Raw genomic sequence first — 13,340 nt, 5'->3', positions numbered from 1 at the left:
TCTCACCGTCTAAAAGGAATTTCTTGTTACATATATGTTCATTAGCCATTTTTTGTAATCTAAATTATATTTCTCATAACCCATCTACATGGGATATGGGCATTACAATCTTCCCCTATTTAAATGTGCAATATCTCATCGCACCATAATTACAGCTCATGATCAAACCCTAGATGATGTAGATAGTTTCCAGTTTCCACACTGAAATTCTTTAATTCCACTACCTATTTCTTTTATCTAATTTAAATCTCTCTTAACCCATTAATGTGGGATACGTGGCATCACAATTTTCCCTTTAAAATACGCGACGTCCCTATCACACCATAATCATAGTTCAGGATCAAACCCTAGATGGCTCGGCCAGTTCCCACGAGCCTGGGGAATTAGGGCTTGATGCGCAACTGAACAACTTCTAGTCCTACAGATGTAAATATGGAGTATAGACAGGCAGGCTCCACACTAGCTAGGGTTCCCTCCAGTAATGTTCCGTAGTTTTGTTTTTGCGGTTCAATCTATCTTTTTTAAAATTTTGAAGTCAAACTCTTCATGATCGATCCTTGTACATGAGATATGGGCATATCTCAAAACGAGCACTGTATTGGATTGAAATGATTAAAGATAAGAAAACATCACCTGCATAAGGATGAAAATACATGTATAGCTAGTTCATTGTAGGCTGTGTTCTGCCTTGCCTTGTATCAGACAAATTTACATCATACAGGCCACAAAAGTCTACCAGTAACTTGTTATTGTTCCAGGAAAAAAAAAAAAAAACTTGGTGCTGTTGATTCACACATGCGCCACCTGAAGAAGTGTGTGCCGAGAAGCTGTTGTCCTAAAATGGCTTAAAATCTGGTGGTTCAGTAGGTGCCACACCTTTTGACCTTTTAAACTCCACTAGAAAAAGACATCCCTAGAAAATCCTTCCCTGTTGCCTCAAAGACAAATTGATTTCGAATTTAAACAAAGCCCACAGCTGGAGAACTCCATTAGTCCGATCTCTTACACAAGAGAAGGGAATACAAAAATGGTGAAGAGGTCAATGCCTCCATCTTTCAACGTTGGCTTTCTGCTTTTCTTCTTGGAAAACCATTAAAAAATAGAACCACTTTGTCTTAAACCACTAAGCAAAACCCAAAAGGTATCGTGATCCTGATATCATACATTTTTGGAGCCCTCTGGACTGCTTCCCTGCGAGGATTCTCTATCACTTGCATTACGGATGACCTCGATTGTTTACTTTTTTTAATCTCTACTTCTCCAAGTTGAGTTTGTTTATCTTTAATTCATTTTATACTCTAAACCTTTTCTACTTCATACCCGCATAAGTCCTAATCAAAGTGTTATCAATAATTCAGGCTCTCTTCCCGTCTTATATCAATCATGTCTAAGAAATAAAAGTTAGAACTTGTTTGGTATTGTGGTAGCGGTTATTTTTTAAAATATTTTTTATTTAAAAATACATCGAAATAACATTTTTAACATCAGCACGTCAAAACGATTTGAAAACATCAAGAAATATTAATTTTAAATAAAAAAAAATAAGTTTTTTAAATTTTTATGTACATGTCATACAAATGGCTCTGTAGAATTGGTCACCGCCCATGATAAAAGAAATCGATATGACTGATATTAGCTAGGAAGAGGCCTATGTGATGTCTATTTTGGCTTGATGCCTGCGTTGCATGATATAGTAATGTTGAGTTCGTTTATTAACACACTTGTTTAAGAAGACTGGGATAAGGATTAGCATCGAAGTCATTTTAAAATCTTGTTTGTGTATGTATATAAATATACCCCTGCTTCATGTACCTTCTTCTTGACAAGATTCGATTTTTTTTTTAATGAAAATTAAATCCTTAAAAAAATGACTGCATATTTAATCTGCATGTGGGAGATGTTTCGAAATAAAAATAAACAAGAACTAAGCAACTTTGATGTCTGGTCTTCAACCTTTGTTCTTAAATGAGGATACTCATGGCTTCTCTAGTTTCCATGACATTTATTGCTGAAATGTTGCAGTACTAGCTAACACAGAGAGAAAACATCATTTCCCAAAAAGAAATGCACAAAGGAAACTTTTTAGCATGTACTGTCAAAAAAGGTGCACCAAATCCACATCCCCCACAAACTGAGCCTGAAACCTGAATCTTTGAACCCATCCCTTCCTTACCTTCAAATCTTGTGATTTTACTTGCAGTCAGCATCAGTAGTACATGACTTTTTCTCCTGTCTTGTTTTCATCAAACAAAAAGCTATTACAGCTGCTAGTGCTAATAAGTTGCTTAATCTCCTCTAGACCATAGTCTAGTGGGTTATCTCCCGGCCATAACCCATTTTGCTTCTCAATCCACCCATTAAGTACACCATGAGCAGCAGCCCCACTTGAAACCATCAATTTTTGGTCATCTTCAACCCCATTGTAGAGATAATTTTGTAACCCCATCTGTTCATTGTTGTTATTTGTACCACCACTATATTCATACTCCTCTTTGACATGGCTCATCTGATTGTTGCAACTCCCATCAGACGAGCTGCAGCTGGCTTCACCTCCAAACATTATAAGACTATCTTTAACTTGATCATTTTGCATAGGCCCCACAAAGGTTTCTTGGGGGTGTAGCATAGAAGCAGTAGCGAAAGAGCTAGTGCTCATAGGACTTGATGAAAATGAGATTGGATCAGTGAAAGACCTAGTTAGGTTACTGTAATAACTGTTGTTGCTGCATGTGAATGATGATGATGATGATGACAGGAGAGTGGATGGTGAAGACGGTAATGATGTAGCTTGAAGGAGAGATGAAAAAAGAGCAGCTTGGTGAGGTTTTCTCTGAGCAATAGGATTCATCACACCCATTAGTTTCTTCTTGAGCTTGGTGTTCCAGTAGTTTTTGATGTCATTATCCGTCCTGCCTGGCAACTGAGCTGCTATTATTGACCACCTGCATTTTGACGGCAACAAGTTTTGTAAGAAGAAATGAAAGTGATATTCTGATCTTCAAAGAGTAACTCAGCACTCTTAATTAGAAATGTAAACTTGGCATGCAAGCATATATACATTTCATATAATTATCCGTATTTGGATATTATGCTTGAGCATGCAGATCTTTCTCTTGAGGTTTCACTTTTTTGCAAGAATTGAAAATACACTCATAAATATTGTTCTTCTCCATGCCTTAAATAGGAAAAAGTGTTGCTCTACATGACAAAATATTTGAAAGAAACAACTAGTTGTGGAGTGAAATTAAAGAAAAAGAGAGCTGAGAGAGCACCGGCTTCCAATGTTGGCATATAGGCTGCAGATTATCCTGTCTTCATCATCAGAGAACTCTCCATGTTTAATGTTGGGCCTGAGATAGTTTAGCCATCTTAATCTGCAGCTTTTCCCACATCTTTTAAGACCTGAAACACAAATCCCAGACAGATTCAAGATCTTAAAAAAAAAAAAAAACATAATCGGAACCGACAGAAAAGGAAGAGCACTGAAACCTTAAGATCACTTTTCATGGAGTGGTTGTCATTTCCATTAAAATAATCTTACAGGCCAACAACTCAAAATCCATTTGCTACTAAAAGGAACAGGCAAAAGTGTTTAAATGCTTGCTTACCAGCCTTTTGTGGGAGAGCAATCCAATTCCCTCCAGTCCCTTGTTTTTCCAAGTACTCCTTCAGCTTTGCATCTTCTTCAGGCGACCAAGGCCCTTTCTTCATATTAGCCTTGTCACAACAAGGAGCCCTTCCCATCTTTCTCCTTCTTTCCGACCTTTCTTCTGTGAGACCAAGAAGTTGTATCAATATAAAGAGGCTTTGATGGATGTGGGGAAGGGCTCCAACTTCCTTTGACAGACTTGGTTTTCTGAGCACTCTTAAGTAAGGGAGGGATTGATGACATTAGTTGAGAGATCGATAGCACAAGTCAAAGGACAGCCTTGTTTTCAATCTTCAGTTTTTCACTCTCTATTTGTTGATTAGCCAAGAGAACTTTCCATCATAAACAAATCAGCAATAGGGTTCTTCCATGTCTACCCTTACTTGGTCTCCCTTCCAACTTCAATCACACTTTAAGAATCCAAAGTCTGCTCAAGCAATAGAGGGAAGTAACAGTAATATAATTAGTGAAAATGACGGCCTAGAGTTTTCCAAATTATAGGCCAAGTCATCGGGCAAGGTACTAGAATTAAATACTACTAGTTGTCATTTGGTACATACCTATGTACGTATGTTAATACGTATAAAATAACAAACATGCATGTAATCTTATGACCATCTAGTTAATTAGTGGCTTGTGTGAAGCCGGTCCGACCAAAAAATATTTAAGCGTAAAAAAAGAATATGCATCTATTGCTATCATGCTTTTTAGAATAGCAATTTTTTTTTATCAAGTTTACAATCAGGAATTGAAATTTTTCTTTCTAAAAAAAATAGATACTTTAAATATAGTATTATAGCTAGCCTATTCACAAACTAAATTTTTTTTTAGTAATAATTCAACCAAATTACTTTGTTCAACCTTTTTCTTTTCATCATCCAGACCAATCTTTCCTATGACTTCATGAAGAAAATGTTTTCCTTTGCCCTCTTTAACATGAACCTCAACCTCATGAGTGATTCTAGCTAGCAATTTCTCTTTCTTTTCATGAATTGGTTTAATCTCATTCTATTCACCAACTTCAGTTTGCCCCTTAGATTTCACCTCTACTTCATGTTCTAATTTTCAGCATGTTTGTGTTTCAAGGTATTCCTTTGATTTCATCTCAACCTCGGAAATCATTGATTTTTGTTGTTGACTTATTTTTACATCACTAAGTTTTTAGTTTCAGTCAATGCTTTCTTCTAATGATATTGAAACATCTACCATCTTTGGTTCTTCATATGACAATTCCTTAAGGATGATGATAATTGTTTATCTTGTGCTTTTTTGGGAACAAACTTTATAGCTAGAGCAATTAATTTACCATTAACAATATTGGCCACTGAATTTAGAACATTGGATGTGTGTGAATCGGGAATGGAATATTTTCCAACTTTTTTTTATCATTGACTTAAACATTTACCACCCCAAGTTGCATATCTCCTCTACATTTTGTCTCCTTTTTATTTGAGAATGTTGAATTTAAAGCAAATAATAATAATCTAATTACTTATTTGTCAAATATAAAATCTCTTTGTAATTATATTGTACAAACTTCAAAATTAATAATTTTCATAGTTTACCATGATGGAAGTACATGCTTACCAACACAAAACTCTATCTCTTATAACACTAACCACCAATCTTCAACATTATAAGTAAGTTTGCGTCTTACAAATCTTATCTTTTGATAATTATAAATCTTCTTTAATTAAAAATATGTTTCTAACTCTAATAACCATTTAATAAATATTTTTTTTTAAAAAACAAAATCCCATAAAAGAAAAGAATTTCATTAAAATTAGGAACATGTCTATAAAAATATTAACTGCAAGTTAAGTCTTCAGTGCATCGCATGTCATAAACATCACTCTCCATACAAACACAATGCCCATAAAAATTGGCAGGAATAGATCTAGGGTTTGATCTTCCTTAAGTAAAGTCTTTAGGGACTTCATTCTCCTCATCACGATCTTCGTTTGTGTTTTCCCTTGATAGTTGATCCAACCAATAAAATCTCTACAATAAGGTTTTCTATGTTGTCTCTTGGGGCCTTATAGTGTCTTAGATGACCTCCACTCTTATATCATAAGGTGGGAAGATGTTGTCAACATCTTTATCTATATATATATATAAAAAAAAGCCAACATATTTTGATACCAATTGATACAACTTATAACAATAAAAAAAGCTAGGACTGTAGAGAAAGAAATTAGAATTTCTCAAACCCTTAAATTACAACTCTAAATTGGAGAGAAAAAAACTCTAATTTAATAAATTTTGAATTTCAATAATAATAATAAAATAATATATCAATTCATACTTTTAATATTCACAATTGGAACTATTTTCATATCTACCTAGTTGTAGTCAATTAGAAAACAAGCAATCCAATTAACCCTAACAACTAAACAACTCAAGATAAGCGCTAAAAATTTAATATAGTAGCAACCTTAAAAATTAAAGAGATTGATGAAGCTAAACAACAGAAGCAGTTGTATTTAATTTAGTCGAATATTCTTTCTAAGATTTACTAATTTGCAATGCAGGAAATCATTAACCTTAGTTGCTTAACAAATTAGAGTGATCAAACAATTACATATTTGATATCTAACCTAGTAGTACATTGCAACAAATAAAAAACCAGTAGGCCTCCTAGTAATTAAAAAAAGACACTTATGAAAATAGACACTAAAGAATATTCATTACTTAAAGCATAAATTGAACAATGAAAACAAAACAAATTAGATCTCATAGTTTTATTGATTCCGAAACTTCTATTTCCTTTGACCAAATAAAAATTTAGTTATATGGTATCATCATGAGAACTCGAAGGAGAAAAAGAAAATAGAGAAGAGGGAAGAGGGAAGAGAGAAAAGAGAAGAGAAAGGTTTGATATGATGTCTCTCTTTCTCTTTTACATGTTTTTCCCTCTTTAGAAGTCTACAAAATCTCTTAAAAATACTCTCAATATTATTCTCCAATAATAACCACCAAATCTAAATAATTAATGAAATTATTAAATAATAAAATAGAGTCCTAATATAACAAGAAAATTAATTTCTTCAGCTAGAATTCATGCACCAAATCTGGAAGCTTTTGAAAATAAATCACATCATATTAAATTTGCAAGCCAACGAATGTTCTAGCATGTTGGTAGTACAAGTGCATTGACTTTATGCCTAATTTCAGCCTTGATGTAGTCAGTATCTCTCAAAACTTGAAAGTTGTAGAGCTGTTTCTTAGGGTTCGTATGAGAGAGTTATACCCAGATTACAAAGTTATGTTGAAACTATCTAGAATCACTTAATTAATTTTGTTTTTCCCTTAACATCTACATTTGCATCTTAAATCGAAATGTAAAAATAATAAATACATTTAGGAATCAAATATGTATAAAATACTAAATATTACAGGAGAAAAATATAACATTTTACATTAATTCTCATCGGCTAATAACAATAACAAAAAACTAAATTGGAAAGTTAAGAGATAAATGTAGATAAAAAAAAAAACATGATCTTGTGCTCTATGGAGCTATGTAAATTTTCTTATTTATTATATGTCAATATTCTTTTTAGGAAAATTAATTATTGAAATTTAATTGAAATAAAATGATTTTCTAGCATAATTTCTCCTCTACCTATTAATTTGACTTAGCACCTTGTCTGGTCTGAGTCTCAAATTAGACTATATTGGAGCTAGCTTGATTTGACCGTTCGACATTGTGGGTCCAAACATCACCCAGTCCACTCGATGAGAACTTGAATTGACTAAAAACAATTATCAATACACTGCTATCTTAATATTTTTTTTAATTTTAAGATGATAATATTTTGGATTGACTTTAGTCAATTCAAGTTAACTTATTGAACCTGTCATATGGGTTATGAACCCGATTGAGTCTAATAACTCTATTTTTGGAATCTGATTTTTATTTAATAACACGATAATAAAAATACACAAGCACAATAAAGTGATTAATTAAAATCCAAAAAAATAGACAAAGGGTTGTACAAAAGAGCATTTTCTAATATTATAAAAGAATTTATAATCTTATTTTGAAATAAAGTAAAAATTGAACGATATTAAAAAAAACTCAAACATATTTTTAATGAATTTTAATTTAAATTGAAGGAAAAAAAAGCAAATGCAAAAATGAGGCCAGACACCTGGCCCATTTAAAAAAACACAAGTGCGTGACCTTTTTCTTAACTTGGTTCAAGTAACGGACGACACATTATTCATCCTTTCTTAATAAAAATAGACAATGCGTTGTTTGGTTATCTAATTTTTGACCACTTGAGAGGTGGTCGGAAAATCAAGCTTGGATTTTTTAGATTCAAAAAATCATTTTCAATCTATTTTCACCAAATAACACCTAATAAACATCCTTAGAATCTTAATAAATCAATTTATCAACTTAAAACGCTCCTAAATTGGTCCAATAAACACAATTAAAATGAAAAAAAATCTTTCTTATCCATGATCTATTTCTTACAGCAAGATGAAGGATAAAAAATATATTTATGAAACTCTTCTCATTAAATGAAATTCATTGGCACTAATAACAACTTTTTTTTGTTGGAATATGACCATCAATCCACTTTCTCTCTCTTCTCCTATTTTTCGATAACTTTCTCTTTTTCCTTTTAAACTCAGGGACTAAAATACGAATAGAATAAAGTTTTATATCAAAAACTAAAATTCCAAAACTAAAGGTACTTAAAACAAAGTCAATGATTAATTATATAGGGACTAAAGAAAATTTTTCCATGTGAATTTGAGAGAGGCCACCCTTGTTTTTTCCTTTGAGTTTGGTCATTTTTTTTTAATTGTGTCTTAATGTTACAAATTAAAACCAAACCTAATTAAATTGACCCACAATCAAGCTTTAAAATCTCATCAAAACCTTCACAACTCAAAGGAAAATGCAAATAATAGAATGTATCAACTGAAAACTATACTTGTTCGTGCAAGCTTCATATTTTAAAATCATGTATAAGTTAAAGACGACTATAATGGAAAAAGTAAACAAAATTTCACAACTTTGATTAGATTGTTTTAATATATTCTCATTATTCAAACGATAATTAGTCATCTTGCACAATCAATAATTAATTAATATTATCATTTGGAAGACCCCAAGTTAACGAGACAGACAGACATTGGTCGCATATCATGTAAAGTGTCGGGAGATCTATAGTACTGGACAAAGTCTTTAAAAAATAGGGAGCACCATGGAACATTGCAGATAAAAATTGGGTAAATTAAGGATTGACCAATATTGCCACTGTATATAAAACTATCTTTAGACTTTGCCTTAACATTTAAATTTTTAATTTGAATAATCTTTTAATATAATATCAGAAATCCATGTCCACCGATTCATTAAAGCATGGGCAGAATGGAACTGGGTATAGGACAAAGGATGTCATGGCACCCAAAACTTTGAAAATGTTTAGTCTTCAAAAAATTTAAATAAATAAAAAATGGGATAAATCCCAGGTGTTTTGTACTGTTCACCATGACAAAATATCTCGTAGATAAAATCATAGAACCAATTTATTTTTGTGCGTGAAGATTCATTTTGATCCCTGAAATTTCTTACTTTTATATTATTTGGTCTCTATAGTTTTAGTTTTAGGTTTTTGTCTTTAAATTTGATTTTTATCACATTTTCTTCCTTAATTTGGAAATGAGAGTTTTGCCTCAGGAAATAAAAAAATTTCCCCTCAATTTAAACTATTGAGATTCCTATGAATATCTATTGTAGTTATCTTTGTTTTTTTTTTTTATTAAAGAAAGGATGTTGTTAATAAAAAAAAACAATATTTTTCTTCAAAACTAAAAACAATCCATAAATAAAGAATGAGGAACTATACTAAAGAAATATATTTTCTCCTTCAAGATTCAAATCATTAAAACTCTTGAGAATATTTATTTTAATTATCAGAGTTAAACAAAAATTAGCTTTGAATTTTTTCTTTTGGCATCATGGTGTAAAATCTGACTTATTTCTTAAGAAATATGCCTTTCGTACTGATATATTATCTCTCTATCTTTTATTTGCTATTTTATTTTTATGCTTAACCTAAGTGTTTTTTTTTTGTTTTTTTGTCATATTGACAATCTTATTTAAACTTCTTTTTGAAAATATAAAATTGAAAATAAATCTTCTCACTTTAGGTTTACCAAAGCCTCTTTTATTAAATATTCATGAGTTTCAAAACATTCCATTCTCTTTTAATAAAAAAATAAATTAAAGAGGAAAGCAAATTCAGTATGGATATAGATATAATTTACTATTCACTTTAAGTTTAAAATAATTTTCATATAATTTAATTTAAAATCAAAACTAAATAAAAAAATCACATTTAGAGTTTTTAAATTTAAATCATTGTACCAAGTTTAATGACAATGCTGAGAGATTTTTTATAATTTAAATATTATTTTTTTATGTTTAATTTTTTTTTTATCAAAGCACTGGAAAAAAAACTAGTAACAATCCTAAATTCCAAAGTATTTAACAACCTCATAAGAATAAGTTGTATTTAGAGAGTGCGAGAGAATAGTGAAACACCTCTTTCTTCAGCTTTTGTTATCCTTTTTTTTTTTTTTTTAAATGTTGTCCTTAAGCTTTATTTATTTTTTGATTAAATACTTTTGTTATCTAATTTTATGAGATAAAATTCTAAATTATAGAAGATAGTCAAAATTAAAAGTGAAAGGGTCACAATGTAAAACATGAAAAAACACTTGATCAATCTCATAATTTCTTAAATTTTTATTTAGGTCTAAAAAATTATTGTTTTTTTTTTTATTTTTCAATATATGAGATTGAGATAAGAGAGAGAAAGTCATAAAAAAAATAGGAGGAGAGAAAATGAACATTTGTCCAAAATTCAATCACAATTGTTTTTTTTTTTTTTTGTGTTAATGGGTTCTATTTGATGACTTGAGTTTAACGAAGGTGAATTTTAACTATAAACATGGCATAAAAAATAGAATGCGTCAGTTTTGATTTTTTTTATTTGGTTAATTTTTATTTTTGTAAATAATTTTGGGATTGGTAAGTGTTTTTTAGGTTTTTTTAAATTAATTACTTGAAAATATTATAAATATGTTAATTAACTAAGATTTTATTATATATTATTTTATTAAATGCCATTCAATGTAATACTTTTTTTTTTCCGAATAAGAATATAACAATTTTTTTATAATATAACAAGTTTTTTATACTGCTCATCATAATTTACTTTTAATTTGTTTTCCAATTACTTTCATGATAGTATATATTTTTATTATTATATCATTAAATAAAAATTATTTTTTAAAAATAATATTATTAAATCTAGTTATGTCTATAATTCAAATCACAACAAGTTTAATAAATTTATTCCATTTATTCCGGGTCATATCGTTATCTCATCAATATTTCAAAGAAACTTTTTACTTCATACACACACACACGTTTAATTTGTTTTTATTTATTTATTTAACCCAGTTGTTTGCTACTGATTTTGCCTAGTGATGAAAGTTGCAGTGCAAATTGAGGTCGTATTTATAGTTCCATCATGCATATCCATGCGCGACCATTACCTGAAAATTTGACTCCTTCATACTAACAAAACGACCACCGGGTCTTGTAAAAACCATCCCCTTTTCACACAATATCGGTTCAGTTTGTATATATTTTAATTAATTTTATAAATTTTAAAATTAATAATTATATAAATATAAATTATTAATGACTTTAAAATTTATTAAACTCGAATGAATAATTTCTGAAACAAATAAAAAGTATGATTAATTAAAATAACGTATCAGGATTTGTAGAAACGTGCTTTGATTGGCTTGCTTCTGGTCAAGGTAATCAAGATATTTAATGTAAGACTCAATTAATATTACATGGTATCCATGATCATGTAGCCGAGGTATCAACAAATGTACTAATAAGTAATTTTCCGGGCCGGTTCTTCCTGCATAGGCTCAGAAAACTAGAACGGAGACCACCAGCAGTCACATGTTTGATAGTTATATATATATATATATATATATATATATATATATATATATATATATATATATATATATTGATCTGTCACCTTTCATCTCAGATACAGAGATGAATACTTCTCAAGATCCCGTATAAAGTGCCAAGGATGGATTTGCAGGCAATACTGCATCCAATGCATTTAAGCAAAGTTTGAGATACACGGAGGGTAATGGAGAAAAAGTGTCTTTCTGGATTGATTCTTGATTGTTTGACTTGGTCTTGAAGGATAATAATTCCCAATGAGAATTATTATCCAGGGAATTGTTTTCTTCCCTTTTTTGCCATATAAATTTAGAGACGTGGAGAACTTTGTTGATTCACTTCAAGAAACATGGAGAATGTGTACAAGATTCTTATCATGCTGAGGGAGTGCATTGGTGTATACCATAAACTTTAGATGGCCTTCACTATCAAAAGATAAGTTTCATAAACCCCTGAGAAATAGTTCAACTTGTGAGATCTTGAGTTTGCTCCCTAATAGTCATGAGTTCGAGTTTTCTTAGGATGACTGAAGACTTACATGGTCGTTAACTTCAGGATCCATAGGATTAATCGAGGTACGCGTAATCTGATCCGAACACTTATATAATTAATAAAATATAAAAAAGATAAGTTTCATTAAAAAAACCTGTCACATTATTTTATAGCATTGTTTAGGGTATCTAGCTTGGTAGGAATGACTTAATCTTCAATACCAATGTGTCAAATTAGGATTTATTTTTCTAAATGATTTTACATTGTCTATTTACATAGTTGCAGACCACTCAGATAAATATTTTTTACACTGATAATGATATTTTTATAGTGTTATGGCATTCTTAATGAACAAACTAAAATAGACATAGCTATTTATAACTCTTGAATTGTTTTCTTTGCCTTCTACAGTATGACTATTTTTAATATATTTCAATATTATCTAATATATATATATATACACACACATACACGCTATTCAAACCAGACAACAATGCTTGTCATTTCTGATTTTTGTGGATACGCTGATGATTCACATATTTTTTTTATTTAGAGACTTCTAATAAAGCTGATTATTTAATTTTAGAGTGGAAAAGACCAATGTAGGCATATATATATATAGCTCTATCAATCATATGTTATAAATTAATATTTTAATAATGTCACTCTCTCATTTTTTTTCCAACCATATATGTATGTATGCATGTATCATTGAAAATATGCTGGGTGCTTGGCTGTCCTTATCCTTCTCCCCCCTAGTTGGGGACCCCAACCCTACACTTGGGAGGTTTTGACCTTTGTCTAGGAGTTTAATAATATACATATTTTCCTCATGCTTAGTTTTTGCTTTCAGAGATAGGATCTCATAGTCCATGATCAATACACAGTCGATTAATTAGCCTTCGTTATTATTAGTATTTAATATCACGACGGATTCAATTGGCTATCACTGCAAAGACGAAGGTTATCATGGCTTGCTTATTGTAATGATGGCTCTTCAAATTAAATATTTCACTCTTAGATCCCCTTTATATTTGAAACACGGATCTTTCTCTTGCTCTTTCTTTTTAAAAGCTATATGCTTAATCTTGTATTTTGTATTTTTATTTTTTATAGTTAGTGTTAATGTTAGAAAATAATATAAATTATTTTTTAAGATTTTATTTATCAATTTAA

At 30.4% G+C, this 13,340-nt stretch overlaps 1 protein-coding gene across 1 annotated transcript; it reads right to left on the bottom strand.

Annotated features, from left to right (window-relative positions):
* Positions 1-1,954: 1,954 nt before the first annotated feature.
* LOC18100146 (transcription factor RAX2) lies at positions 1,955-3,973 on the bottom strand. Its single transcript, XM_006381337.3, has 3 exons — positions 3,609-3,973; positions 3,273-3,402; positions 1,955-2,942 (listed from the first exon to the last, which is right to left on the bottom strand). Exons 1-3 carry the CDS (start codon positions 3,742-3,744, stop codon positions 2,207-2,209), a joined length of 1,002 nt encoding a protein of 333 aa, XP_006381399.2. The 5' UTR covers positions 3,745-3,973; the 3' UTR covers positions 1,955-2,206.
* Positions 3,974-13,340: the final 9,367 nt, after the last annotated feature.

Source organism: Populus trichocarpa, chromosome 6 (genome assembly GCF_000002775.5).
Source record: "Populus trichocarpa isolate Nisqually-1 chromosome 6, P.trichocarpa_v4.1, whole genome shotgun sequence".
Classification (NCBI taxonomy): domain Eukaryota; kingdom Viridiplantae; phylum Streptophyta; class Magnoliopsida; order Malpighiales; family Salicaceae; genus Populus; species Populus trichocarpa.
Note: the sequence above shows the minus strand (reverse complement) of the source record. Positions and strands in the feature narration are given on the sequence as shown.